The sequence below is a fragment of the Trichoderma aggressivum genome, assembly GCF_033847375.1.
Source record: "Trichoderma aggressivum f. europaeum strain CBS 100526 chromosome Unknown scaffold_038, whole genome shotgun sequence".
Classification (NCBI taxonomy): Eukaryota; Fungi; Ascomycota; class Sordariomycetes; order Hypocreales; family Hypocreaceae; genus Trichoderma; species Trichoderma aggressivum.
The window spans coordinates 169,097-194,577 of NW_026946404.1; the positions used below are offsets into that span (position 1 = coordinate 169,097).

At 50.7% G+C, this 25,481-nt stretch overlaps 10 protein-coding genes across 10 annotated transcripts; 5 read left to right on the forward strand and 5 right to left on the reverse strand.

Annotated features, from left to right (window-relative positions):
* Nucleotides 1–33: 33 nt before the first annotated feature.
* On the reverse strand, nucleotides 34–1,121 carry Triagg1_8095 (uncharacterized protein; the record flags this gene model as incomplete). Its single annotated transcript, XM_062902903.1, has 2 exons — nucleotides 34–1,004; nucleotides 1,058–1,121. The coding sequence occupies 2 exons, from the start codon at nucleotides 1,119–1,121 to the stop codon at nucleotides 34–36; spliced, it is 1,035 nt and encodes a 344-aa protein (XP_062752940.1).
* Nucleotides 1,122–4,087: 2,966 nt separating this feature from the next.
* Nucleotides 4,088–5,354, forward strand: Triagg1_8096 (uncharacterized protein; the record flags this gene model as incomplete). The annotated part of the gene is made up of 3 exons (XM_062902904.1): nucleotides 4,088–4,246; nucleotides 4,304–5,036; nucleotides 5,107–5,354. The coding sequence occupies 3 exons, from the start codon at nucleotides 4,088–4,090 to the stop codon at nucleotides 5,352–5,354; spliced, it is 1,140 nt and encodes a 379-aa protein (XP_062752941.1).
* A 583-nt stretch (nucleotides 5,355–5,937) lies between these two features.
* Triagg1_8097 (uncharacterized protein) lies at nucleotides 5,938–7,489 on the forward strand (the record flags this gene model as incomplete). Its single annotated transcript, XM_062902905.1, has 4 exons — nucleotides 5,938–6,156; nucleotides 6,232–6,767; nucleotides 6,823–7,261; nucleotides 7,322–7,489. The coding sequence occupies 4 exons, from the start codon at nucleotides 5,938–5,940 to the stop codon at nucleotides 7,487–7,489; spliced, it is 1,362 nt and encodes a 453-aa protein (XP_062752942.1).
* A 78-nt stretch (nucleotides 7,490–7,567) lies between these two features.
* Nucleotides 7,568–8,437, reverse strand: Triagg1_8098 (uncharacterized protein; the record flags this gene model as incomplete). The annotated part of the gene is made up of 1 exon (XM_062902908.1): nucleotides 7,568–8,437. One exon carries the CDS (start codon nucleotides 8,435–8,437, stop codon nucleotides 7,568–7,570), a length of 870 nt encoding a protein of 289 aa, XP_062752943.1.
* A 663-nt stretch (nucleotides 8,438–9,100) lies between these two features.
* On the forward strand, nucleotides 9,101–10,342 carry Triagg1_8099 (uncharacterized protein; the record flags this gene model as incomplete). Its single annotated transcript, XM_062902909.1, has 1 exon — nucleotides 9,101–10,342. One exon carries the CDS (start codon nucleotides 9,101–9,103, stop codon nucleotides 10,340–10,342), a length of 1,242 nt encoding a protein of 413 aa, XP_062752944.1.
* Nucleotides 10,343–11,359: 1,017 nt separating this feature from the next.
* On the forward strand, nucleotides 11,360–13,018 carry Triagg1_8100 (CAZyme family GH3; the record flags this gene model as incomplete). Its single annotated transcript, XM_062902910.1, has 2 exons — nucleotides 11,360–11,395; nucleotides 11,453–13,018. The coding sequence occupies 2 exons, from the start codon at nucleotides 11,360–11,362 to the stop codon at nucleotides 13,016–13,018; spliced, it is 1,602 nt and encodes a 533-aa protein (XP_062752945.1).
* A 176-nt stretch (nucleotides 13,019–13,194) lies between these two features.
* On the reverse strand, nucleotides 13,195–14,409 carry Triagg1_8101 (uncharacterized protein; the record flags this gene model as incomplete). Its single annotated transcript, XM_062902911.1, has 2 exons — nucleotides 13,195–14,117; nucleotides 14,214–14,409. The coding sequence occupies 2 exons, from the start codon at nucleotides 14,407–14,409 to the stop codon at nucleotides 13,195–13,197; spliced, it is 1,119 nt and encodes a 372-aa protein (XP_062752946.1).
* A 692-nt stretch (nucleotides 14,410–15,101) lies between these two features.
* On the reverse strand, nucleotides 15,102–17,312 carry Triagg1_8102 (CAZyme family GH20; the record flags this gene model as incomplete). The annotated part of the gene is made up of 3 exons (XM_062902912.1): nucleotides 15,102–15,253; nucleotides 15,527–15,863; nucleotides 15,930–17,312. The coding sequence occupies 3 exons, from the start codon at nucleotides 17,310–17,312 to the stop codon at nucleotides 15,102–15,104; spliced, it is 1,872 nt and encodes a 623-aa protein (XP_062752947.1).
* Nucleotides 17,313–19,061: 1,749 nt separating this feature from the next.
* Nucleotides 19,062–20,027, forward strand: Triagg1_8103 (uncharacterized protein; the record flags this gene model as incomplete). The annotated part of the gene is made up of 3 exons (XM_062902913.1): nucleotides 19,062–19,167; nucleotides 19,245–19,515; nucleotides 19,595–20,027. 3 exons carry the CDS (start codon nucleotides 19,062–19,064, stop codon nucleotides 20,025–20,027), a joined length of 810 nt encoding a protein of 269 aa, XP_062752948.1.
* Nucleotides 20,028–20,330: 303 nt separating this feature from the next.
* Nucleotides 20,331–23,793, reverse strand: Triagg1_8104 (uncharacterized protein; the record flags this gene model as incomplete). Its single annotated transcript, XM_062902914.1, has 3 exons — nucleotides 20,331–21,595; nucleotides 21,660–23,526; nucleotides 23,740–23,793. The coding sequence occupies 3 exons, from the start codon at nucleotides 23,791–23,793 to the stop codon at nucleotides 20,331–20,333; spliced, it is 3,186 nt and encodes a 1,061-aa protein (XP_062752949.1).
* Nucleotides 23,794–25,481: the final 1,688 nt, after the last annotated feature.

Genomic DNA, 25,481 nt, shown 5'->3' on the forward strand with positions numbered 1-25,481 from the left:
ACACTGCTATTAGCTCGCAGAGGTATTCAGGATTTACATGCCCCACGGGATACCAGCCTCAAAAGTACGCGTAGCATTACCATCATAACCCACTTTCTCCATCCACTGCTTCAAATTTTTGATCCTTCCTGGAAAAATCTCGTCCAAGAGGCTGTAGTCCCTCTTGCAGAGTCCAAGCTTGGTGTTTTTACCGCAATTCTGGTAAATTCTCCACCACGCGGAAAACTCCCGACGGGATGTTAGCAGGGACGGATCACCTGGTGCTGTTGAAGTCCCTATTCTGTGCTCCATATCCTCTTCCGACAACCCAGTCTCTTGTGTCCACTGTTCAATAGTGAGATTAGTTGCTTTTGCAGGTTTAACAGTGGCATCGGTGAATGCTTTAGCTATTTGCACGAGTGAGACGTCTTCGACCCCAATGTCTAGGTTGAGTCCGGCGGATTTTTCTGGGTGCTCATATATCCGTCGCACATAATAGCCCATATCATCTAGGCATACATATGGAATAACACCATCATCAGTCAGCAGGCGGAAGTTGTACACGCCTGAATCCGACTTCTTAGGATGCTGAAAGTACCAAAGTTGCTCAACGTAAGGCCCAGTGCAGACAACAGACCACTTCATGGGGCTCTGTGGCAATGCTGACATCCATTGTTTGGCATGTCCTTTACCATAGTAGTGACCACAGCGCAGGTCATCATCATACTTGGTCTCCAGCGCATAATTGTCGAGGGATGACCAGACATAGTGCTCTACACCGCTTTGCACTGCAATCTCGAATGTCGTTATGCCCCAGTATATCTCATTCTTAATACCGAGGGCGAAACTAGTAAGGTTGACGAAAGCGTAGTCCACTCCCGCAAAGGCGGAACGCGGTGCATCTTCATCAGTAGGTGTCCCAATCACGTATTGGACACTTGGTGCGACGCTTCGGAGCCTTTGTGAATGTTCAGACTCTGGATCACGAGTGAGCACGCGCACATGGTAGCCTTGTTTGTCAAGTTCTGTGAGGAGGTCAATAAATAGTAGGGCAAAGCCATAGAGTTATTCAACTCACCTTGAACAATAGGCACACCTTGTGCACCAGTTCCCCCAATCACTAAAACTGTTTTGGTAGCCATATTGAGATGCCTTTATAACGATGTATAATGTAGAAGTCATTGAGCTGTAGAAGAGGGATATTCAGCGAGTATATATATATAACCTCATATTTATAGCTAGATGAAAACAGTAATTTGAAGAACTGCATACTTGTTTGATGGGGTTAGTAACGGGCACACAAGTGTTTGCCGATAATCCAGAGTTTGTAGTAGAATCAACGAATATTAACGCCCGGGATGTTCTCGATGCAGTGATATTCCAAATGAGGATTATGCTCACGTAGGAAGAGAAGCCGATATAAGAAAATGCCATTTTGATACATATAAGCGCGACATCACACAGGCATGGCCTACACGGCTTTTCATTCGCTCAATTACTCTGTACCTAGACTAACATGCGGTGGTCCTGCTAACCCAATGCTTAATCTCAGCACTGTAGCCATGTACTCTGATTCGGGAGGATCCTTTATATCACAGGAGTTCAAATCTTTTCTTGGCCAGAGAGGCACGGCAGTGGCAAACGCACCCTCGCAGTCCCATCGGAGTGTGGGCATGGTGGAGGTCGCCAATAAACTGCAAACCAATCGCGTATTCTGTGGTCTTAATTAGATGCGCACCGTAAACGCCCCAGTGTAGTCAATACGATGGATAATAACCTTCAAGATGTCATACTCACCTCTTATACACACGGATGCTAACGATTACAAAAGAACCCATTGCGCAATACTACAACCGAATGATAATCACGGGTAGCCCGAGGGAGCGTTTGTCAGCTACTATCGAACATACTACATGATAGAACCATCTTCTTGAACAGCACACTTCTTAAAACATGAGAAAACGCTGGTACTAAGAAGGTAAGCATCACTGAGTGAAGTAGTTGTTTTGAGGTAAGGAAACACTGACCTAAAAAGAAAGAATGAAAACGGGTGATAGGTTGAGAGTTGGTCCTCTTCAATTCATGAAAGTTAGAAACAGGGTCAATTATTACACGGGTTTACATACGCTGAGCAGATCTACCCAACTTACAATTTCTTCTGGTATGAACCAGGTAGATCGAATGCAGTCTGAGGCCAGTGTCGAACAAACAGGTCGACATTAGAGATAATGAAGCATATTCCTCGTGTAGTAAACCTTTTGTAAAACAACGGGGAAATACTATATATCCTTTTCGCGCCGATGGATACATTCTAAGTGCACAGATCCCTAGCTGCTTCGGATACGCGAGACCTCAAAGCCATGAGATCTAACACTAGAAAATAAGTCGTTTACACGATGGATAATATCGCCCCCACTGCTATTGAACTCCCAGCAGGCCCTTACTGTAAGCTTATAGCGATCCTTGTGAGCTCTACCGAAAATCAGAAGCATATTTGCTGTTAGTGAGTTATATGTGTCTACCATTGATTCAGCGTTGGGCAGTCATGGCCGTTGTGCATTTCTCAATGCTCCAATGAGAAAACCGTTGGCTACGGTATAGTGGATAAGTTGCGAGTTTGATGCAATCATCACAGGTGTGGCTGAATGGCATTGCATGAATTGAATTAACCGGTCGCTTGTGCTTCTGCCACATGGACAAGTCTAATTTCCCGCTTATAACCGTAAATGAAGTCGAGCTTTCCTCTGCAGACATGAAGTAAGCCGCCCCCATTCTCCGCGATCCATTACACATATGTCTACATTTCCCTTATCGGCCATTTGTTTCATCAATGGAAGCTCTCTGGGTATATAAATAATATGCGCAAACGGCTTGGGAACTCCTTGCTCTTGCGGCTCCCAGTACTAATATGATACAATCATCACCATCTATTCCTCTTCCAGGTATATCAGCTGAGAGCCGCAGCAACATGAAACCACTTGGGGAAGATGTTGATACGAAGTGAAGATTAGATATGTTCGTCATCTTCTAGCTGTATGAGGCAATGAAGGGACCCATCAAACAGAAACTAAGAATTCAGCCAGATATGCGGTATTCGCTGCGAAATGCGACATGGTTCCCTTCCACTTGATAATGCATGTCTCCGTTTTCGCGGCTTTGGGACTCGATTGATGCTAGGCTTCCATGAATGGCAATCAATCACTTTTACTCTTCCTTTCTCCGTAGAAAGTCAAACAAATAAATTTTGATCATATTAGGACCACCACGATATTACCTTCGAAGATCGTGGGCAATGTCGACCTCTCGGGCTCTCGGCAGATGCCCTGATATGTCGTCATTGCTTCATGACAAAACTTCAGGCTGCCATCTCTTATTATGGCTGCACATTGGGATCCGATACGCACCTATCGCACCCAATTCCGCTAGCTGAATCTGATTACTCGTAAGAAATAGCTCAAATCTCAGGGCATATTTGTAATTCGACTTTCCTTTTTGGAGCGCATACACAGAAGCGATAACCCAGCTCTGTGGACCTCAAGTGCCAGTCAACAATCAGAGACATGACGAGATCCGTTTAGCGATGACCCGCTGCCGCAATCGGGACAATGAAAGAGCCTATAGCTGAAGATTTAGCATGTAAACGTAATCAGCCAAGAAAAGAACGTATATTGCGTGCTTCGTGGTCGTGCAACTGCTGCAGCGATTACACTGTATAAGCTGGATTGCGTGATTCGCACTATCAATAGCATCAACACCGTACAGATCGTCTGTGGTAGTGCGATACAGCGGCGCCCTCCAAACGCCGCAGACAAGAGAGGTACCAATTAACATCACTTATCTGCTAAAACACAAAACCCGAAGATCAGACAAGTCGCATACTGGATGATTGGATGATTCGCCAATTCGCCATAGAGTTCACGATGCATGCCATTGTGGGGGTGGGGTTCGCCCGATGCCGATGAAATGAGACCGATGGGCCGCGACAGAGAGGGGAAGACACGCAGGTTGGGCAAACGTATAAAGAGGACAGTGCCCAACGGGCCAGTGGAAGCGAATTGTCTTATTATCTCCGTGAGAATCTTGGGAAAAGGGCAAAATCACATACAAAATGGCTCCCGCATTGGTCGAGACTACTACTACTACCAGCAACAACGGCCCTGTTCCGGCATCCGTCTATAAGCTGGATCTTGGACAGTACAAGGAAATTGACTTGACCTACATTGACAAGGACGCCGAGGAGGGCAAGGCTGGCGGCCCTGCTGCCAAGGTGAGTTTATTCAATCGAATGGTGTAACGGGCCCTTATACTCACGCGACATGTACAGTACCCTCACTACCTCCCAACATGGAACCCAGAGCAAAAGTACCCTCCTCTTCAGCCTTTTGAGCACTACGAGCACGGCAAGGACGCCGATACCTCGTACCCCAATCTTCTTCCCAGCGGAGTCAAGGTCACGGAGCTCACTCCCTCCATCGGCTCAGAAGTGAGAGGCATCCAGCTGTCCTCTCTCAGCGACGCCGGCAAAGATGAGCTGGCTCACTACGTCGCCACTCGCAAGGTTGTGGCCTTCCGGGACCAGGACTTTGCTGATCTTCCCATCGCCGATGCCCTCAAGTTCGGCTCATACTTTGGACGTCACCACATTCATCCCACCTCCGGCTCCCCTGAGAACTATCCCGAGGTTCACCTCGTCCACCGTGGCGTGAACGACAAGGGCCACTTGGACTACTTCAAGACCAGAACCAGCTCTGTGGCATGGCACTCTGATGTTTCATACGAGGCTCAGCCTCCCGGAACCACCTTCTTGTACATCCTGGACAAGCCCGAGACTGGAGGCGACACCATCTTCACCGATGCCGTCACTGCTTACAAGCGACTCAGCCCTCTCTTCCAGGAGCGTCTGCACGGCCTCCAGGCCACCCACTCGGGTATTGAACAGGTCAACGCCGCCGCTGCTCGCAACAGCATCAAGCGACGAGACCCTGTTGTTCATACTCACCCCATCATCCGAACTCACCCTGCTACGGGAGAGAAGGCCATTTACGTCAACCCTCAGTGTAAGTCTCGTGTGCCCTAAACACTGGCTAGGCTATCATAAAATCCGGATAGCTAACATTCACTTCGTAGTCACTCGCGACATTGTTGGCCTTAAGAAGGAAGAGTCCGACACTCTTCTCAAGTTCCTGTATGACCATCTAGCTCTAGGCGCCGATTTCCAGGCTCGTGTCAAGTGGGAGGACAGGACCGTTGTTGTTTGGGACAACAGAGTCACCCAGCACAGCGCCCTTGTGGATTGGGAGAACGGACAGAGGCGACACCTTGCTCGCATTACGCCCCAGGCAGAGAGGCCCTTTGAGACTCCGTTTCAGGGTTGAGAGCGAAGATGACGATTGCATTTCTGTGAACATTTTAGCGACATAATTTGACAGGCACCAGGGATGGCCTTGTACAAAAATATGCCAATACAGGCAGATGAATAAAAGAACATGAACAATTGAGTGAACTTACTCATTTTGCTTCACAGCTTTAGTGCTTGCTCATCATCATAACAATAAGTGACCCATCCGTCCACATACGAGTACACGTGTACCTATCCCACACCGGGATCTGAGCCCACAGCCGATGCCAAAGCGTATAAGAGCAATCTCACTTTATCTATTCAAAAGCAACGTACATTGCAAAAAGCAACGAATAACCGATTGCTGACTCATCTCTGGCTTGCGTCCGTCCTCGGCTCATTCAATACCGGCATAAGGGCGCCACCAACGCTGCTCCAATTTTTGTCTCCGAATCTTGTCAAGCAGAGGGCGTACGAGGATGTGGACCGCTCGGCCTAAGAATTCACCACGGCCTATAGCGATTATCAGCAAAAAAAAAAAAAAAACACAGCTGGCCGTTGATATAAAGTCTGTGTCCTGGTGAGAAACACAGCATTGTTGTATCTTATTTTCCATCACAATGGCGACTTCAACGACCACCGCGGTTGAGCTCGTTGAGCTGCCCATACAGAGTAACGCATCCGGGCACAACCGGTTTCACAACAATGCAACCGTTGACGAGTCTCAAACCTCTTCATCTGACGATGTCTTGGAAGCTTCTCGTCTAGCAGACTCGGTCGTGCCGGATGGGGGATATGGTTGGGTCGTCGTGGGTGCTTGTGCCATCATCTCATGGTGGGTGAGTACATATCTAGATCTCCAACATGATGCGTAGTTGGGTAAGGTTACATCACTGATACGAATCCATTCATAGTTTGTAGGAATGGGCTATAGTTGGGGAGTGATCCAAGGAGCTCTTGTGGAAAAGGGACTTTCAACTCCTGCAACCCTGTCTTACGTTGGTTCATTAGCCATCGCCCTCATCTCCTGCATGGCTATTCTCAACGCGCGCATCATCCGAGCGATTGGGGCACAGCGAACAGCCTTGCTAGGAATTTTTCTCCTCGGCATGTCTGAGATAGTGAGCAGCTTCGCAGTCTCCAGCCTCGCAGGATTATTCGTCACCTCTGGCGTTACACTTGGTCTTGGGATGAGCCTCTGCTTCATGGCTGTATCTGCTACCCCGGCACAATATTTCAGCAAGAAGAGGGGGCTGGCAAACGGCATCGTATTCGCCGGGGGAGGCTTTGGTGGAGCGACAACAAGCTTTCTTTTGGATGCAGTAATCCAGCGTCATGGAACTGCATGGGCGTATCGAGTTCTTGGATTGGTGACGCTGGCCACCGGTCTCCCTGCGGCATGGCTAGTGAAAGAGAGATCGCCAGTCAAGACTGCAGTCTTCATCGAATGGTGAGACGAATCGTCCGGGGGGCTCAATCCCTAAGCTAACAGCGTATGTGTTCAGGCGTCTTTTCCGCGATTTCGGGTTCGTAATCATATTTGCTGCTGGAGCGGTTGCGACTTTCCCACTCTTGGTTCCCGCGTTCTTTATTCCGCTCTACAGCAGGTCAGTCGGTCTGTCTGCATCAACCGGTGCTGGTCTACTGGCGGGCTTCAACCTCTCGTCCGCCGCGGGTAGAATACTCTGTGGCTTCCTCTGTGACAGATTTGGCGCTCTTAACGTATTATTATTCTCTCTGTTGATCAACGCCGTCACGATGTTGGCGATATGGCCTGCTTCGACCACTCTGGCTCCGCTGATTGTTTTCGTTGTTATCAACGGCGCGGCTAACGGTGGCTTCTTTTCCACCATGCCTACGGTAGTGGGCAATGTCTTTGGGTCTCAGAGAGTGTCTGTGGCCATGGCCATGATTGTTACAGGTTGGGGCGGTGGATATCTCATGGTAAGCCCCTATAACCCATCCACAGCATCGATATACAACTCAAGTTGCTAACAACGTTAGGGTTCTCCAATCGCTGGATACCTTCTCGACGCCTACGGAGGGACAGGAAGCGGATTCAAGGCATACAGGCCCGCAATCACGTACGCAGGCTGCATGGGACTAGGTGCTACGGCTCTCGTGGCAGTTGCTAGGTTCCGAAAGAATCGCGCATTTTTCGCCAAAGTTTAGCATATTGTTCGTTTCAAAAGTTGTATTTGTATGAATCAAACTAGGCTCGTGTAGATAGATACAATGCTCGTGCCAAACTCAAGCGCGGACAGCAACAAAAAATAGTCGAGGATATCGCAACAAGACTGTTCCATCATCGCAACTGGGGTAAAGCCCCTTGAGCTTCTCCAGGTACGCCGCTAGAAATCCTTCCTTCTGCTCAGGATCGAGCGGATCGATAAAGGGCCGTAATCCCGTGCCCTTGACCCATTCAACAATCTCCTGGTGGCCGCCCAAAGGATGCTGGTAATGCGTATGCCACACATCTATTGAAGAACACAGTGGTTTCAGTCCATTGTAAAGCTCAAGAGGCGTCTGGAAGGGTCCCAGTGCTGGCTTGAGACGTCCAAGCGTCTCTGACCAAGGACCGTTCTCGGCAACTGCACGCATGGCTGCATGAGTTTGCTCAGTGTGGTTGTCGGGAACCTGGAATGCAAAAACACCTCCAGGCTTGAGGGATTCAATCAGCCGGCTGATGATGGGGATCCTGTCCTCAAAGCTGATCCACTGAAAGACGGCATTGGAAAAGAGAAGGTCAACCGGCCCTTCTGGCGTATAATTCTTCAGATCCGCCACAGTAAAGTCCAGGTTAGGTAGTGCCTTGCGTGCAGTCTCAATCATGTCGGGCGAGGAATCCATGCCCGAAATACGTGCGTTTGGCCATTGTTTGGCAAGAACTTCGGTCGAATTGCCAGGGCCGCATCCGATATCGATGATTCGAGTTGGCGATGCCAGAGGCACTTGAGCAATAAGATCACGCGAGGGCCGGGTGCGCTGCTCAGCGAACTTGAGATACTGGGCCGCCGACCAATCTTTCGTGCCGGCTGCTCTTCCCTGACCACTTGATTGTGTGGCCAGGGTTCTGCCGAGCAGATTTTTGCGAAGTCGGCTGAGGGGACGAGATATCATTGCGCAGAGTCTGTATGTAGATTTGAGGGATGAAGGAGGAGAGATTGGGCACACGTGTTCATGCCCAGTCGATTGCAGCTGCAGCTGTAGAGCGAAGCGAATGGGACATGATCTGAGCTTAGGAATATATATAGTAATTTACATATCAAGAGTCAAACACAGTATCTTAATCTAAATACAAATTACTGACATCATGGCCATCTTCACGCAACCAACACTTCCAGTATTGTCAAAACTTCTGTCACGATGCCTCAAAAGACAGCCATACAATGCTTTAATCCGAGAGACTTCGGCCATCCGAAATAATTCCGCCGATACCGGCTTCGGGTCCGAGAGCGCCCGGACGAGCGCCCGAGGTCACGTGAAGAGGCATTGATCAGGATCTTGTTCATGCCTCGTGTCCGAAGTTGTCCAGATGATACCGATTGAAGGTGCTTTTCAGTAGAGTCAACGTGTCTGGTTACGTATGCTATTTGATATCTCAGTAAGTAGATGTGAAAAAGACAGCACTGGTGAACTTGAATCTATACCGAAAGGACACGATGAAGGATTTCAGCTGTAGCTATTTAAATCAAGGGACTCCAGAGGAGATGTTGTAGCTGAACTGTCAGAATATGCTCTCATTTAGCAGCTATTCGTCGCTTTCTGAACAACATCCACGCCATGTCAGCCTCAGATTCACGTCCCAGCATCGCCATTGTTGGCGGAGGGCCATCCGGTCTCTGTCTTGGCGTTCTCCTCCATAAACATGGGATTCCGTTCATGCTCTATGAACTTCGGGATAAACCCGATGATTCGACTCTTCTGACACCATCCGGCATGCTAGATCTTCATCAAGAGTCTGGCATAACAGCCATACGTGCCTGTGGTCTGTGGGAAGACTTCCAGAAGCATATACTTGACTGCAGTGAAGAGCTCATCGTCATGAATAAGCATGCCCGGGTAACTCATAGAGATAATGGAGGTCCAGGGCCTCAAGGTCGCCCCGAAATTGCGCGTAGCACACTCACGCACTTGTTGCTCGCGTCCATACCCGCCGAGCATATAAGATGGGAGTGCAAGCTACTCAGAGCCTACCGAACATCTACGAACCGGATTTCCCTTGATTTTGATGCCAACGGAATCTTTGAGCACGATTTCGTGGTCGGCGCAGATGGGGCTTGGTCCAAGATTCGCAATCTCATAACAACCGTTCAACCCTACTACGGAGGCATCCAATATCTCACGTTAGACATACTCAACGCCACAACTCGCTTTCCTGCTTTGTCTACCCTGGTAGGCTCTGGTTCGTGCTTCATTCTCGGCAGTAAAAGGGGTGTTATAAGCCATCGTGGGGTACAAAACTCCATTCGGCTATACATTGGAGTCTCGACAGAAGATGAAACTCCGTTTTGCGCACCTTCGGTAGTCCTCGATGCCAGAAACCTGAAAAGGGCGTTGGTAGACAGTCCGGATCTTTTTGGTACATGGAGTGAGCAAGTCAAAGATCTCATTTCCACTGCCGTCGATGAGACGCTGGTTACACCAAACGCGACCCAGCCGTCCGAGCCAAAGCCGCTGTACATGCTCCCTATTGGCCATACATGGGAGTCACAACCGGGTGTTGCCATCATTGGTGATGCAGCTCATTTGATGATGCCATGGGCAGGGGAAGGTGTCAACCTTGCGTTGTGGGACTCAATGGATCTTGCGAATGCAATCATCCAATCGTGGGATAAGGCTGAGAATGCTGCAGAGTTTCAACAAATCATGACACCTCTGGTCTCGGAATTTGACCAAAAGATGTTTGAAAGATCTAAACGAGAAGCAGAAGAAACGTGGCAAAACTCCAAGATGCTATTTTCCGACGACGGGGCGCAGGCAATGGCCGATATGATGGCAGCATTTCAGCAAATGGCATCATGATTTTGGCCAAGGAAGTCAGATCTGGCTATTTCAAGTCTACCATCACAATACATAGATATCTCCTATTAGTAGAGTATGTATAGCAGTATAATGGATAATTCTTCAGTTTGTCATTTATACACCATATGTCGTTTCCGTGTATCCCTTTAGGCGTCCCCTGTTTGCTCCAACCATATGTGGTCAAGTGTGTGTTGTGAGGCAGATTCAGACTGCTGTAGCGTATGTATTTTGCCTTTATATCTTCATGGAAACAAAGACATCGCCGTCTCACTGCTTGAACGTCAACTTGTTCACAGAATTGCCCCTCCCCCACCATCATTCATGTCTCCATGGCGGGGAAGTTATTCGTCGCCGCGCAGCGGGGTTGGAGATTATGCGGAAGACACGACAATTCTGCGATAGGTCAACTTTTCGGCTCTGAAAGGGGCGATTGAGAGTCTCGAGATATAGATTGTAATCCGGATAATGTAGAGAGACGATTGTAATATTGAGTGTACCAATTCTTCCCCAGTCAACACAATGGTGCATCAACTGCTTCAAACCCCCGCGAGCTCATTTGTCCATACTGTTGGGGGTCAAAATTCCACGTTACATTCTCAAGCCACTTTTCTCATAGCCAGGCCAATGCCATTGCTGGCTAAAACATCGCCTGACCCCCACCCCAAGAGACAATGACAGAATAGCCTATATCGGCGAACAAATCGAGGCATTCCCAAACAGCAGTTTCCGGGGAATAATGAACTGAAGAAGATAAGCTTCAAGCAATTTTCGGCAGCGGCATCCGAGACGTTACATTGTTAGTAAAGAGCCCGCCGAGGTTGATGCCCCGCAAGTGGTGAATTGAGCTCAATAAGGATCCAACTTTGGACCTTCGCCTACCTGGCCCAACAGAAATCGCGAACCGAAACATAGATTTTCTTCAGACTCTCATCAAGACGCATATGAATTAGGAAGGAGAGATATTCGGCTTCGATAACTGGTCGTCTTGTATCCAGGATCAGCTTCAAGACAGTCAAAATGGTGTCAGCGGAGCAGCGCAAAAAAGTCGGCCAGGTAAGATCTAACCACCTTCTCGCCAACACGATACATGCCTGACTTGTTTACGCTCAGCTATTTGCTGTTGGCTTTCACGGCCGGGAGATTAACAGGGAAATCACAACTCTGATCCGTGACTACGGTGTCGGAGCAATTGTCCTGTTCAAGCGCAACGTGCTTGATGCCGCACAGCTCCAGGCGCTGTGTTTGGGTCTCCAGAAGCTTGCCAAGGATGCAGGCCACAGCCAGCCTCTATTCATTGGAATAGATCAAGAAAATGGATTGGTTACTCGCATTTCACCACCCGTTGCCTCTCAGCAGCCCGGCCCTATGACTCTCGGCGCCGCTGGTTCTCTCGACTCTGCCTATGAGGTTGGAAAGGCCACGGCCGAGATGCTGCGATACTTCGGCATCAACATGAACTACGCCCCGGTTGGCGATATCAACTCAGAGCCACTAAACCCCGTGATTGGTGTCCGAAGCCCCAGCGACCAAGCAGAAACAGTGTCCAAATTCGCAGCCGCCTGCACAAAAGGACTGAGAGAGCACAAAGTCGTGCCATGTATCAAGCACTTCCCAGGCCATGGAGATACCGCCGTGGATTCACATTACGGATTGCCCGTCATTGATAAATCAAGGGCTGACATGGAGAAACTGGAACTGATTCCGTTCCGCGATGCCGTTGCCGACAACATTGAGATGATCATGACGGCTCACATTTCTCTCCCACAGCTATTGAAGGATGGCTTACCTGCAACTCTGTCCCCAGATAGTATTGGAATCTTGCGAAATGAGTGGAAATATGACGGTGTCATCATGACTGATTGTCTTGAAATGGATGGCGTCCGAGCGACTTATGGCACTGTTGAAGGATCACTCATGGCATTCCAGGCGGGTGTTGACAACGTCATGATCTGCCATACTTTCGACGTGCAATCGGCAGCTGTTGATCACGTCTGTGAAGCTATTAACACCGGAAAGCTCTCTCAGGAGAGAGTTGACGAATCACTGGAGCGTCTCCGAAAGCTAAAGGATAGATACACGAACTGGGATGTCGCTCTCCACGCAGAGCCGCCAGCGACATTAGCAGCAATCAACGAGAGAGGAGAGAAGCTCGCTCACCAAGTATATGCAGATGCAACTACGCTTGTCCGGGCCCAAGAGGGTCTTCTGCCCCTCAAGTCGACCACAAAGATTGCATTTGTCTCTCCCGGGCCCGATGTGCCCATCGGCGGAGCTGTTGATAGCGGCACTCTGCCAACTCGCGTTCCTTGGATTGGGGAGACCTTTGGAGATCGTATCCGTAACAGAGCGCCTCAATTTTCCGATGTCCGATTTACCAACTCTACTCTAACCGATGAGCAGTGGAAGCAGGTGGAGGAGGCTGATGTTGTTATTTTGACCACTCGCAATGCCCGTGAGTCGAAATACCAGAAGGAGCTCGGTCTAGAAATTGCCAAGAGGCGTGGTACATCGCCCTTGATCTCAATTGCAACATGTGCGCCGTATGACTTTTTGGATGATGTTCAGATTGGCACTTACATCGCTGTCTATGAGCCGACAGTCGAAGCATTTTCTGCGGCGGTAGATATTCTGTTTGGTGATGCGCAGCCAAGAGGAAAGCTCCCGGTGGCGCACTGAATAGGTATAGATCACAGCTAACAAAATATGATGTAAATAATTATGATTATTGAATTACTATATATCTTCATTGATGCCTCATCATTCATAATCGCACGTACAAGTCGGTGTTCCACCTATCCCCAAGTAACTATAGACCATAGGTATGCCCACTCGATGCTTGGCTGCTACACTAATTATTCAATCTTGACAATGTTCGTCTCATCAGTGTAATTCACGAGAGAAAACTCAATCGTCAGGTTGTCGTAATCGAACGTAAAGTAGATATTGCGGAGATAGGCATCGCCCATCAAAGTACCAAACGGCGCGACTGGTGCAGTGCAAGTGCCATCGCCGTTGTCTATGGGCAGAGAACTCAGCGGCACATTGAAGACAAATCCCTGACCAAGATCCACAGCAATGGAGTCATCAGATGGCTCACGGAACTTGCAGTCCACAAACAAGGTGTCATTTGGATCAGGGTTTCCGAGCCCCCAATAGCTGGTGAGGGCGTCAAAGAGATCTTGCTGGACGTACCATCCGGGAGAGCCGGTGTCCCAGAGAGCGTATGTGCCATTGTCATAGGTAGAGGTGACTTTGGTTCCGTTTGCAAGCTGCAGTTCAAGGCTGGAAAGGGGGATCCAGTTTGGCTGCTGATTCGCCCCGATGGCGGTCGGATCCCGGACATTGAGTTTGTGAACGGGACCCTGGCGTTTCGCAAGATCGATTCCGCCGATGAGCAGCGTTCCTGTGGCGTCGGGATCATTCGGTCCCAAGTATACACTAAAGGCACGGCGGGAAATGACACCGTGCTCGTATAGTTGGTTGAGGAAAGTCGGGTAGCTGTCGCAGGCCTTGGTCCCACAGAAGGCTCCAAGGCCGAAGATGGCAGCCTGTTGCGTGTTGATGGGAAAACCAGCAAAGTTTTCCTCGACAACGCCAAACATCATGTCTTTGACGGTGATGCCGCCGAACTGAAGAGTGTCGTTGGTGAAGCTTCCAAAGCCATGGTCGATGAGCATATCGGTATAGCTACCGCTGATCCATTCTGTTGTGGTGGAAGTGGTGTTGTCGTAAATGCCGTAGCTTGAGCAGAAGCCATTCTGGCATACGACATTGCCTGTGAGACAAAGGTCAGCGATGTAAACCATGTCATCGACATATCCCTTCCCGTGTAATTGAATGAGAAGGAGGAATTGGGAGTACTAATACGTACGAGGTGACTCGAAAGCATACGTCGGGCTGCCCGTATCGGCCGAAATAATGGCCTTTTGCGGCGGGTTGCCGACTAGGAATTCGGCGCCATACGCGGTTTGGTTTTTGATACGCTGGAGCGGGATCTCGATCACGCCCTCTGGTAGAGAGGCCGCGGCGAGGGAAGCAAATGAGAGTGATGCAAGAGGAACGTGCATCTTGTATGTGTTGATGTTGAAGAAGGAATAGATTAATAGAATGTGAGTTGGTTGGTTCGCCTCTAGGTGTTTGACAAGTGCCGGACTAGGCGGGTGGTGTCTATGTTTTTATATACCTGTATCCTACTAGGGGTTCGCAAGATTGAAGGGAGTGTCGTTCATTAGGCGTTTACACGAACCATAACTCAACCAAGCACCCTGGAAAGGCAAGCACAGGTCTTGGAATCATGAATACGAGCTCTGGGGTTACTATCCAATCGACGTGTGAGAGTATAGCCTCTAGAGCATTGAATGCCAGATAGGGTGCGACCCACCACGGCAATTCTCAGAGACTAGGAGGAACCTGAAGGAGATCCGAGAAGCCGATTCTGCACAGCTCCGCCATCCCACCCTACTCCGTATGCAAGCAAGTATTAAATCCGCGAATCGGGGGTTTCCACGGGAGTCGATTTGGTTGTCCCGACTTTTGGTCCCAGTCTACCCCTTTTTCTAGCACCAATTCCTATTGTATTCGGTGGATCAGTATTACGGGTGATGTTGTTCAAATTTGGAGTATGGAGTACAGTGGTCGTAGTCTGCTCCGTAGGTGACAAAATATTTCTCAGCAGTCCGACTTGGAGGGGGACAGAGCCATTGCTCCATAGTGCGGAGTGTTGCCCCCTGCATATGACATCAAAGACACTGAAGCTGCTTCACAGTGCCAAATCACTACATATGGAATCCATGTTGGGAGAGGGCGCGGGTTCAACAGTGTGTGATTTGTCGGTTTGTGTGTAATTCCCTTTTGAGAACAACAACTGTAAAGACGCGTAGACTGTCGTCATGTTGAGGTGGCCTGTCTCAACTACAAAAATGACAGACAGCGTAAATCATTGATATGAATGGCATCTGAATGACCTGGATTTATTTGTTACAAGTGATTTACCGTCATCACAAACGAGATGTCCTCAGCATTCAACAACAGCAGCACGAAAAAGAAACGTTCATATATACCACATGACATACTCTGCTAATTAACCTGTGTATCAGTAATTCCCAGACTCACAGTTGTGAACATCAACCTGACTACACCACAGCTGCGTAATTGGCGTTCCTCGGACTCCCCTAGCCAACATACGCTCTCGCTGCTCCGATAATCTCGGCCGTGCATCAATCTGTGATCGGTTGTTTCCCTTCTCATCTATCTTGCCCGACCACCAAATCTCAGCCGCCGCTCCCGCTCGCGGCCAGATGATTGTATCCAAGCTGGTCGGGTCAATGGTCTCAGTCCAGACGGCAACTTCGCCACCAATGACATTCTTCTTGAGATCATCGGACACACCGTCCGTGGGCTCGTGCGAGTAAATGAGCTTCCAGTTCTTGGTCGGGTCGCACCAGTCAAGGAAGGGATAGTTGTTGTTAAAGGGGTCCCCGTTTGCAAAATCAAGCCACTCACCACGACCACAGTCGAGATACTAGCAGCAGAACAAAAGTCAGTAAAATTGATACAGCACCAGAAGTTTATTCATGCCAATACTCACGTAAAAGTCGTTGCTGCTGTCAATAACCTTGTATCCAGCTTGAGCAAGCTTCTGAATCGCTCCCCCGCCAAGCCAAGTTTGGGCAACGGTATCCTTGCCCAGAGTTGCGTTCCAATCCAGGATCATTTCCTCCCAAACCATGGGAACAAGTCCCAGCTCACGAACTTTGCCGTGCACATGGTCCAAGAAGCGCTGCAACATGGGCTGCAAGGCGTTCATGTCGTTTGTGCGAAGGGCCGGGTCGAGCAGCGAGTTGTTCGCCTTGTACTCGTCGCCACCGGTGTGAAAGTAGGCCGAGTACGGCGACAGGCGCGGCAGCAAATCTTCAAACAGCTTGTCAATGAACTTTTCGACATCCGTGTTGTTCAGCTTGAAGGATCCGCAGGGCGGCTGGGCGCAATACCACTGCCACGGGTTGACTCCGTAGGCGTTGCTAAGCCCAGGGTATGCCTTGTCGATTCCAACGTGGCCCGGCATATCAATCTCGATGATGACTTGGACACCTCGATGAACGCCATACTCTTGGATGCTCGCAAGGTCGCTCGGCGAGTAGCTCAAGCCCTTGTGATAGGCGCCCTTCTCGGCCAGCAGAGGCAGAGACGGGATCTCCAGCGGCCATGACTGCGTGTCGGTAGCGTGCAGATGCAGCACGTTCATCTTGTTCATGGCCAGAGCATCAATGGTGCGCTCAATGTCGGAAACCTCGAACCAGTGACGGCTGACATCCAGCAGGAGGCCGCGGTGAGGATACTTGGGCTCATCGCGGATCGAAACAGGCGCGAGCTGCGTGTACCAGGCAGTGCCGGAGCTGTGCTTGAAGAAGAGCTGGGAGAAGGTCTCAAGGCCTCGAAGAATGCCGGTTGACGACGGAGCGGTGAGAGATGCGTGGCCCTTTGCGTCGACATCCAGCGCATAGGATTCGTTTACTGCGCCATTCAGAGGCTTGAAGATATTCGCGGAATCGTGCTTTGTCTGTATAATCTGTAGTGTCCGGATGCGTGTTCCGCCTAGAGCCGGCTCAGAGTTGGAATCACGCTCACGCAGCATCCACGGCACAAAGCCCTGCTGGAAGATGGCGCCGAATGTGCGCGAGAGGCCGCCTTGAACGATCTCCTTGCTGGTGAAATGCGGTCCGCTGGGAGGCACGTAGCCGGCCGTGTAAGTAACCTGTTGGTCATCGATCCTGGTCTCAGCAAAGTCCGGGCATCCGGGGGCATCATATGGAGGAGGAGTCCACCACACCTGTTCACTATTGTAGGTAACCTGGACCGTCTGGTCAATAAAGAGCGTGTCATTGCCGGTTGACGAGTGTTTCGGCACGGGCCACAGAGCAAAAGCCGGGCCGCTCAGAGCCAATGCGGCGACAATGGCCCTGGAAAACATTGTCGGCGTGGGCTGATGGTCGAATGAGTTTGTCAGGGTCAGGCCACACGAGCTTGGAGCAGGGCGAGCAGCTCTGGGACAGCTGCTTAAATTAAATACACGTTCCTGTCCCGCCCCTTGCAGGTAGTGATTCACTGTGTTTCTCGTCTCCGGCCTGGGTCCCGCTCCAGCTCCAGGTCCAGTTCCGGGGTTTTGGGGAGATGAACTGTCCGTATTGTTGCCCCAAGTTCCACGCAGATCAGCCAGTGCCGCTTCTCAGCTTTCTCTGATTCGATTACGGGCATGCAGTACTGCTAATATGTACTACGAATGAATGGACCCTTGCGTTTGTGTGTTGGCGCGGAGCAGCGCGTAACGTTTCATCGCCAGTCGATATCTCGTGTAATATTAGTAGAGACTTGGTTTGAATCAATGTTGGCGGCTTTGCTGACCAATTGAGGCCAATCTCTGCGGGAAAATTCGCCGCCAAAGTGAATGCTATTTCGTTCTAATCTTCTTTCCACATGTTACCAGAGATGACTGATTTCCCACGTCTCGCGCAATTCCCGGTGTTGATCGGGGACCATGCTCGAGATGCGGAGAATGACGCTGGATAAATGCAGAACTGGCCGATCGCCGGCAGCTACCGATATGGATGCTAGCGATGAATCAACGCTAACGTCTTCAAGCAGGTAGAGTAACGCAGCATCTTATCACGGAGAGGAGAATCAGCAGCGGTCAAGGCTGGTCAGGGAGCACAAAGTAGCACGCTGACTGTAACAGCACGCAAGAGGCCCTTTGTTATCATGTGCGAACGGAAGCTTGAGCTGCTTCAACTCTCAACTCTATACATGACTCTCAAATAACCATGTTACCTTTGTCAGCGTCCTTACTTAATACATGTATTGATCCTTGGCTGAGCTGTAGCGGGGACTCGTAAATAAGCCCGATCTCTGCATCTCGCGACAATGAAGCTTTCGGCAGCAACCGGCTGCACGTAATTTATCAGATACTAATGAATCCCAGTTATTAAGAATTAATACATCCTGTTAATCCTTACGATATTCGTGCATTTCCCCAAGTTCTCGTAAGAATCCGAAACATCATCGTCATCTACCAGAACGCGTGGTGAGAACCCAGATGATCAGGTCACCTCGATATCACTGCCTAATTCCGCAGTGACCACCACCATCATCATCACAACGCCAAAAACATCCAGCTCTTCACATGGAAACGCTCAATCTCAAACAATGCGCGAATTCCTCCCATCCATCCAGGCAATCCTCATCAATAATCCCCCTCAAAAAAAGACGATGCAAAACGGCCAATGATGCATAGCAAATTACATCACATCGTCCTATCCCCCACCTGTCAGACCATATCTCCAGGTCACGATTCCCGATATGGCGTGACGTTCGCGATCATGCATATTCAGCCCAGCTTTATGCTGAAAATGGCTCGTTTTTTTATCGTAGCAGCAATCTGATTATTCGTATGGTCTTGTATTCGGATTAAGAAGTTTGATAAATAAACCCATGCGGACAATTTGTTGAAAGAAAGAGAAAATTGTTCAGACATTGATTCTTCGCCTTGCTTCACTCTCCCGCGTCGCTCCACCATCTTACCCTAAACGCGGCACTCATTTCACCATTTCTCTCGCTGTTGACCCAATACTGGAGCGCATTGAACTTGAATCGTTTGAAAAATCAAAATAAAACGTGCTTTGTAAAAGAAAAAAAATAGGAAAAAAAAACTACACTTGTGGCCACCATGAATCCCTACTCAAGGCCGATAAAACACATTCAGCGCGAAGAGCTTTACACCAATCTGGAAATACGAATCCAGTATCTCCATTCATTCCTCGACTTTTCAAGCCGTACGTCTCATAAGCACAACAATGACGACCTGAAGTCAATCCCGAGAGCAGGTAAAATTAACAGATGGTTATTCTAGGTGACATTGATGCCCTCATCAGCGACTCCAAATACATCAAGGCTCTCATCCCCGCTGTCGTCAACATTGTCTACAAAAAGCTCCTCCAGTACGATATTACTGCTCGCGCCTTCACCACGAGAAGCACATCATTCGAGGGTCCTCTCGATGACATCCCCGACGAAAACAGCCCGCAGATTCTGCATCGCAAGATGTTCCTGCGGGCGTACCTGAACAAGCTGTGTTCAGACCCGAGCAAGATGGAGTTTTGGGAGTATCTCGATAAAGTCGGGTAAGTCGTTCCAAAGTGAAGATGCGTGTTTATAAAGCAAGCTTGTATAGAACAACCTCTAACATGAGATGCAACAAAGCATGATGCACGTCGGTCTTGGCCGAAAGCACCCCCTGCACATTGAATACGTCCATCTGGGCGCTTGTCTAGGCTTCATCCAGGACATCATGAACGAGGCCATCCTCTCCCACCCGCGCCTCCACATCCAGCGCAAAATCGCCCTCGTCAAGGCCCTCAACAAGGTCATCTGGGTGCAGAACGACCTCATGGCCAAGTGGCACGTCAAAGACGGCGCCGAGTTCGAGTCGCCCGACTCCGACATTGAGATTGAGCGCGAGGGATACCTGCACGGCAAGAAGATTCTAAGCGACGAAGATATGAAGGATAACGCGAACGCTGAGGGATCTCCTGATGCGGAGGACAAGCCGAGAGCGCAGGGAACGTGTCCCTTTTCTGGCGTATCGGCTGCCGGAGCTTCAGTGAAGCACGTAGACTCTGAAGCGGCAAACTAAGCATGGAACGATTACTGAGATGAAGGCGAATGATGGAATTACATCTGATCCAGCCATGTCATCCTTTCTTGGAGTGGATCTTGTATTATTATTATGATTACCGTTTGTTACAAGGGTTTATTTACACCACGAGTTAACGGCGTCCAGGGATTTCCGTAGGTCAAAACGGAAATGAAAATAAAAAGAATGAAATTCTCAACACCGTGAGGTATGCATGCATTCTAGGTATCGATGCCAGTTATACGGGTATCCAATATTGCGCCGCCTTCGTTGCTCCTTTTGCCGACCCTTCTCTCACATCCATTACACAAGCAGCGGAGACTCTTCGCTGAGCACACCAAACAGCTTCTCAATCTCCCTCTCTGCAATCTTCAGCTCCTGGGCAACTTGGCCAGTTACCAGCGTGTACGCATAGATGAGAGCGTAGTCTTTCTCTTCAGCCACCACCGCACCAACAGGAGCGTCACTGGGGGTGACAGCCGCGGCGGCGTCATGGCTGCTTTCGCCATTCTCGACTTCTCCTTCCGGGATGAAGCCAAGGTTTCTCATGGCTTCGATCGAGTGCTCTTTGCGAAACTGAAAGATCTTGGCGAGCAGCCGATCGCGAATGCCAATGACGCTCGGGACCGCATCAGTCAGGGGGTATTCTAGCATCATGGAGCTGGCTAGCACCTGAAAGACGTGGCATATGCGATCGCACAGGACGGCTCGCTCCGTTGCCGTGTACTCTAACAAGGCGCGCTCGCCCGCGCTGAGATTTCTATCTCGGTGTGCTACGAGACTCATGGCGTAAAAACTGTCCAGGATCCGATTTGTACTCCGCATGATGCGGCCATACGTCTCCATCGGGAACGGGCCGCGAAGCTCAAACTCTGATGCCGCTGACTGTCGAAGACTCTCCAAGCGGTTGGCGTATCTCTGCATGGCAACTTGCTCCCCAGACTTGAGGTAGCTTTCGGAGCAGTCGCTGCGGAGAAGGATAGCAAGGGGTCCTCGCCTCCAGATAAGACCCATCTGGAGGTAAAGCATCGAGACCCCTTCCTTGAACTTTCTGCGGGCCGATATGGGCCAGATGACCCTACACACAATCAGGCCCCAGAGAATACCCGCCGTGACCGAGATAACTCGATGCTTTACAATTTTCATCATGATGGGATGCAGGCCACCCTCGTCGTCATCGTCATCGTCAACCCGTTGGCTCAGGCTGTATGCGTACAGCGTCGACACGTTGTACGCCAGAATCGTCATCCTACCCAGCGGAGCTTTGCCTCGAGCGACAATGAGATAGAAATTCCAAAAGGCAACTAGCCACCCGAGCATGATGAGCGCCGCTGCGTTGCCCTGGCTTACTGTCCAGTTGAACAAGGAGAAGAATGCACCGAAGAATGTCCCCATGAATCGAGCCCAGCCCGTGGTATTGGAAGCGCCGACAGTCATGGAACAGACAATCATAAACGACAAGAGCCCCCACTCGCCACGGTAGTGGTTGTAAAAGTCTCGAGTATCCTCTAAAAAGGCCAGCATTGCCCAAAGAGATGCGCCAATGCCAACCTTGAGCCCAAAGAGAACTGGTAGTAGAAGAGCATGTTAGTTTATTCACACGAGGCAAAAGGAATGGGTTACCGTGCTTACTGTCGTCGCGAGCAATTTTCCGGGCAAATCTCAGAACAGACCGTGAAATGGCGGATAGTATTTTGCTGGCATTAGGTGCTGCCTGCCAATTGTAGGTGTCTCTACGGAGAACCATGGAATCCGGGATACCTCTGGGAACGTCCCGCTTCCTGATGGGTTTGATGAGGCTCTCGGCCTCCGGTGATGATTCAAACGGCAGGCTTGACATTTTACGGCCCTGCACTGCGGTGTCGTCCTTCCTCCACCAGAGTATCCAACGCCAGCTTCGTTTGTTGTGCTCGTTGACAAATTTGAGATCGTCGAGAATATCCAGATATTTTTGCATTTCCTCGCCAAACGTCTGCAGACTGAAGCTGAAATGCCCACAGGCAGCACCGACTTCCTCCAAGCCGGCCTGTATCCGCCTCGATGTGGATTTCTCTCGTTCAATCATGTTGTACACCTTGCCTAGGGCATCGGATCTCGCCACATTAAACTGGAGGAGAGCCTCCGTCAGCGATTGCCGCAGCTCATCGCTAATGGGAGCCTCATAATTGGGGGCAGACCCCAGAGGCGACTCTCGGAGAATCAGGACAAGGCTTTGTGTTAGAGCTTCCATCGATGGACCTATCAAGTCGACAAATAAATGGAAGAGAGATGACGGGGTGGGACCATCGTCGTGATCGTGGGAGGAAGAACTAGGCCGTTGTCCTGGCGAATTAGGCCTGCTCGACACATGTGCAGCTCTCGGGCTCGAACTACTAGGCGATATGCCTTCGAAATCCCCAAGTGACGATACTGTCAGGAAGCGCGTCAGGGGAGGCGGCACATCGTCCGACTCGGCCAGCTTGAGAAGGGACAGCTGGGTATTGGCCGCGCTGCGTAAGCCGCCTATAGAGCGAGCCAGGGTCTCGATGGCCTTGACGGTGGATCGCTGCAAGACGTAAATCCTCTCTCGACCGAGGAGGTAGTCTTCAAACTTGGCCTCTCGCAAGTTCTTGAGCATTTGTGGGTAGGTGACTGCGTAGGTGGCTGAAGATGCGGTGAAATCCGCAGACATTTGCTCTTCCTCGACCCCTTTCAGGAAGCTCGCAGAAATGGTGGAAAGCATGCCTCCCAGCGACGTGGCTGCCTTTGCCATGGAAGTCCTCAAGAGATCGCGAGACGACACCCTCCAAACCAAAACGTTGACGGCAGCCGTGGACGTGATGCCCATGATGAGCATCTTGAAGACCTGGACAATCTTTTGGTTGGAGAAGACGTTTGAGATGACGGCGTTTTCCTTGGTAACGACGGAAATGATGGCCAGCGACGCCAAGGTGCTGCCGACATTGACTAGCGGGTTTGCCATCTTCTGCTTTGCCCACCCCATGAAGCCAAAGCCACCGCCAATGAAGAGTATGACGACCAATACATGCGCCAAAGTGACCAGACCCATGACGGAGCCGACAAGGACGGAGACTACCATGGAGAGGATCGAAACGAGCTCGGCGTATGCGATGGCGACGACGGCAATGAGGACAGCCTCGATCATGGAGCCGGTGGACCGGGCCGGGTGGAAATAGACGGTGATTGTGGCCACGACATGTTTCCCGTCGAGCGTGCCGAGGAAGTCGGAGAGCGGCGTGAGGAAGGTGGCCAGACTGGCGATGGTGTAGGCCAAGGTGCATTTGAGGACGCCGTGGCCCAGCGGCGAGTCGAGCCAGCGGATGAAGCGCAGCAGCGCGGCCTTTGTCGAGGAGCTCATGGCGTCGAAGCAGCGGACCAGCGATGCGAGGACGAGGGCGAGGAAGCGCTTCAAGCAGCCGCTCTTGGCCGGGTCTTGGCTCGATGTCGAGGGGGCAGCCCGCGGCCGAGGCGACAGAGAAATGGTGTCATCGTTGCTCGTCTATGGCAGCAAGGAAACAAGGTCAGCCGGTCTGTGCGCATGTGCCCAGCACGAAGGAAACGAAGCGAAACGCGCGTTGGACGGTGGAGAAACGGCGCAGCAGATGTTGCATGTACAAGTGCCGTATGTACGAGTACTCATCGCCTTGGCGTGGAGAGGAAGAGAGAGAAGGGGAGGAAAGAGAAGAAAAGAAGCGATGTTGTAGAGACTGACATTGCGGACAGGATGGGCGACGGCTGGCGATGATGGTGTTGTGCCCGGCGCCATGGCAAAGCTGCAGAGGAGCTGGAGCTCTAGGTCGAGACGAGCCTCATTGCTTTCGAGGCGCTAGAGCGGGAGCTTGTGGATGCCGGAGGTGCATGGAGAGAACAAGTGAGACGATAAGGTAATGATGCTTTGAAGCAGCACACGGGACAGGGCTCGGGATGGAGGAAAAGGCGTCTGGTGGTCCACCTGTGATGAACCATGGATGGATGGATATGTAGATAGGTAGATAGCGCTGGAGGTTGTTTGGGATGGGTCAAATGTTTGCGGGCGACGTGGGCGGTGTATGGAGATTTGGCGGGGGCTGAAAGTAGCGCGCTAGCAGCCAACCCACCTCCGGTACGAAAGTTCCAGACCCGAGCGTTTGGGGTTTTGCTCTATCACATGCCAGATGGCGATTGAAATGCGATGATGATGTTGACATTGATCGATAGAAGATGGGCAGGCCTTGTGCTCCATCTATTACCTATAGGATTTATCCATCAACATTAAGTTCACTGCGTATTCTAATTCATCTATGAGCAGCTGAATGTGCAACTTTGATCTCTCGGGACGATGTAACCTCCGTCATCACATGCGGCTGCACGTTTCTCCGCCTTCTTGAATCAGCTGTGCTTGGCTGTGGGACGGGCCGGAGACCAAGGCCAGCGGGCTTGCAGCAAAAGATGCATGAATCCGTTTTGATCCATTGGGAATTTCTTGCTTGTTCAGCGCTGTACGATACAGTACATTCATTCATACGGTGCTTTACACCCACTGTCATGTACTCGTCTTTTCCGTTTATCAGTTCATCATCGTCTTTTCCGGCTCCCCCCACCAACTCTCCACCTCCAGCAACGTTTCTCATCGGCCAGCTTCTATTGGAGACATCCAATATCAATGCCTTCTTCACCTTCACCCACTCCAAGACGGGCGCGCACGCCTCCGAAACTACCAGAAACTACCCGCTGCTTGTCAGTACCAGTCCCGTCGTCAAAAGTGTTAGCTTCTCCGATGCAAGGCGTCAAGCTCGCTGATCTGGACAAGACCCAGCTGAGCCCGCCGTGTCAAAACTCGCGATAGCGCCCAACCTCGAACCAACAGCGCCCCCCACCCCTTCTGTAAAAGTCGGGATTAGCGCACTGCTGCAGGCCTGTTTAGCGCCCTCGTCGGCGCAACTAACCGCGGTTTGGTGCATGGCCGTCCCTGCCAACGACTTCCCAGATAGTGCTGACAGGTCGGCCACTCCGACTCGGGGCGAGTTGAGTTCATGAGAAAGAAACAACCACTTCAGCTTTTGCAACTCCAACGCCGACGTCTCATTCTATCCACGTGCATCGCCCAGGTGTGCACTCGCTCTTTCGGAATTCTGCTGCCTCTCCTCCCCGGCAGCCGCTCGGTCAACGCTTTCGGCACTCTGGTGATGCTTCTTCGGGCGGTCTGTCCGAGAGCTCGGCCGAAAAAGGGCTTCAGATCGGACTGCAAGTTCTCGCGACGGCACCCGATCGGGAGCGCTATTGACGCGACTATTTGACGGACTTGCGTCTCATTCACTAATAAAAGCGGCTGCCGTATTCATGAAGCTGAAGCCGGCAAGAGCCAGACTCGTGGGATGATGGTGTCAACGTGGTGAAGATGCCGAGTTGAGAGGCCAGCTTTGGTGTTTCAACACTTTTTGGCAAGACTTGCATGCCCACTCGTTTGCCGGGGGC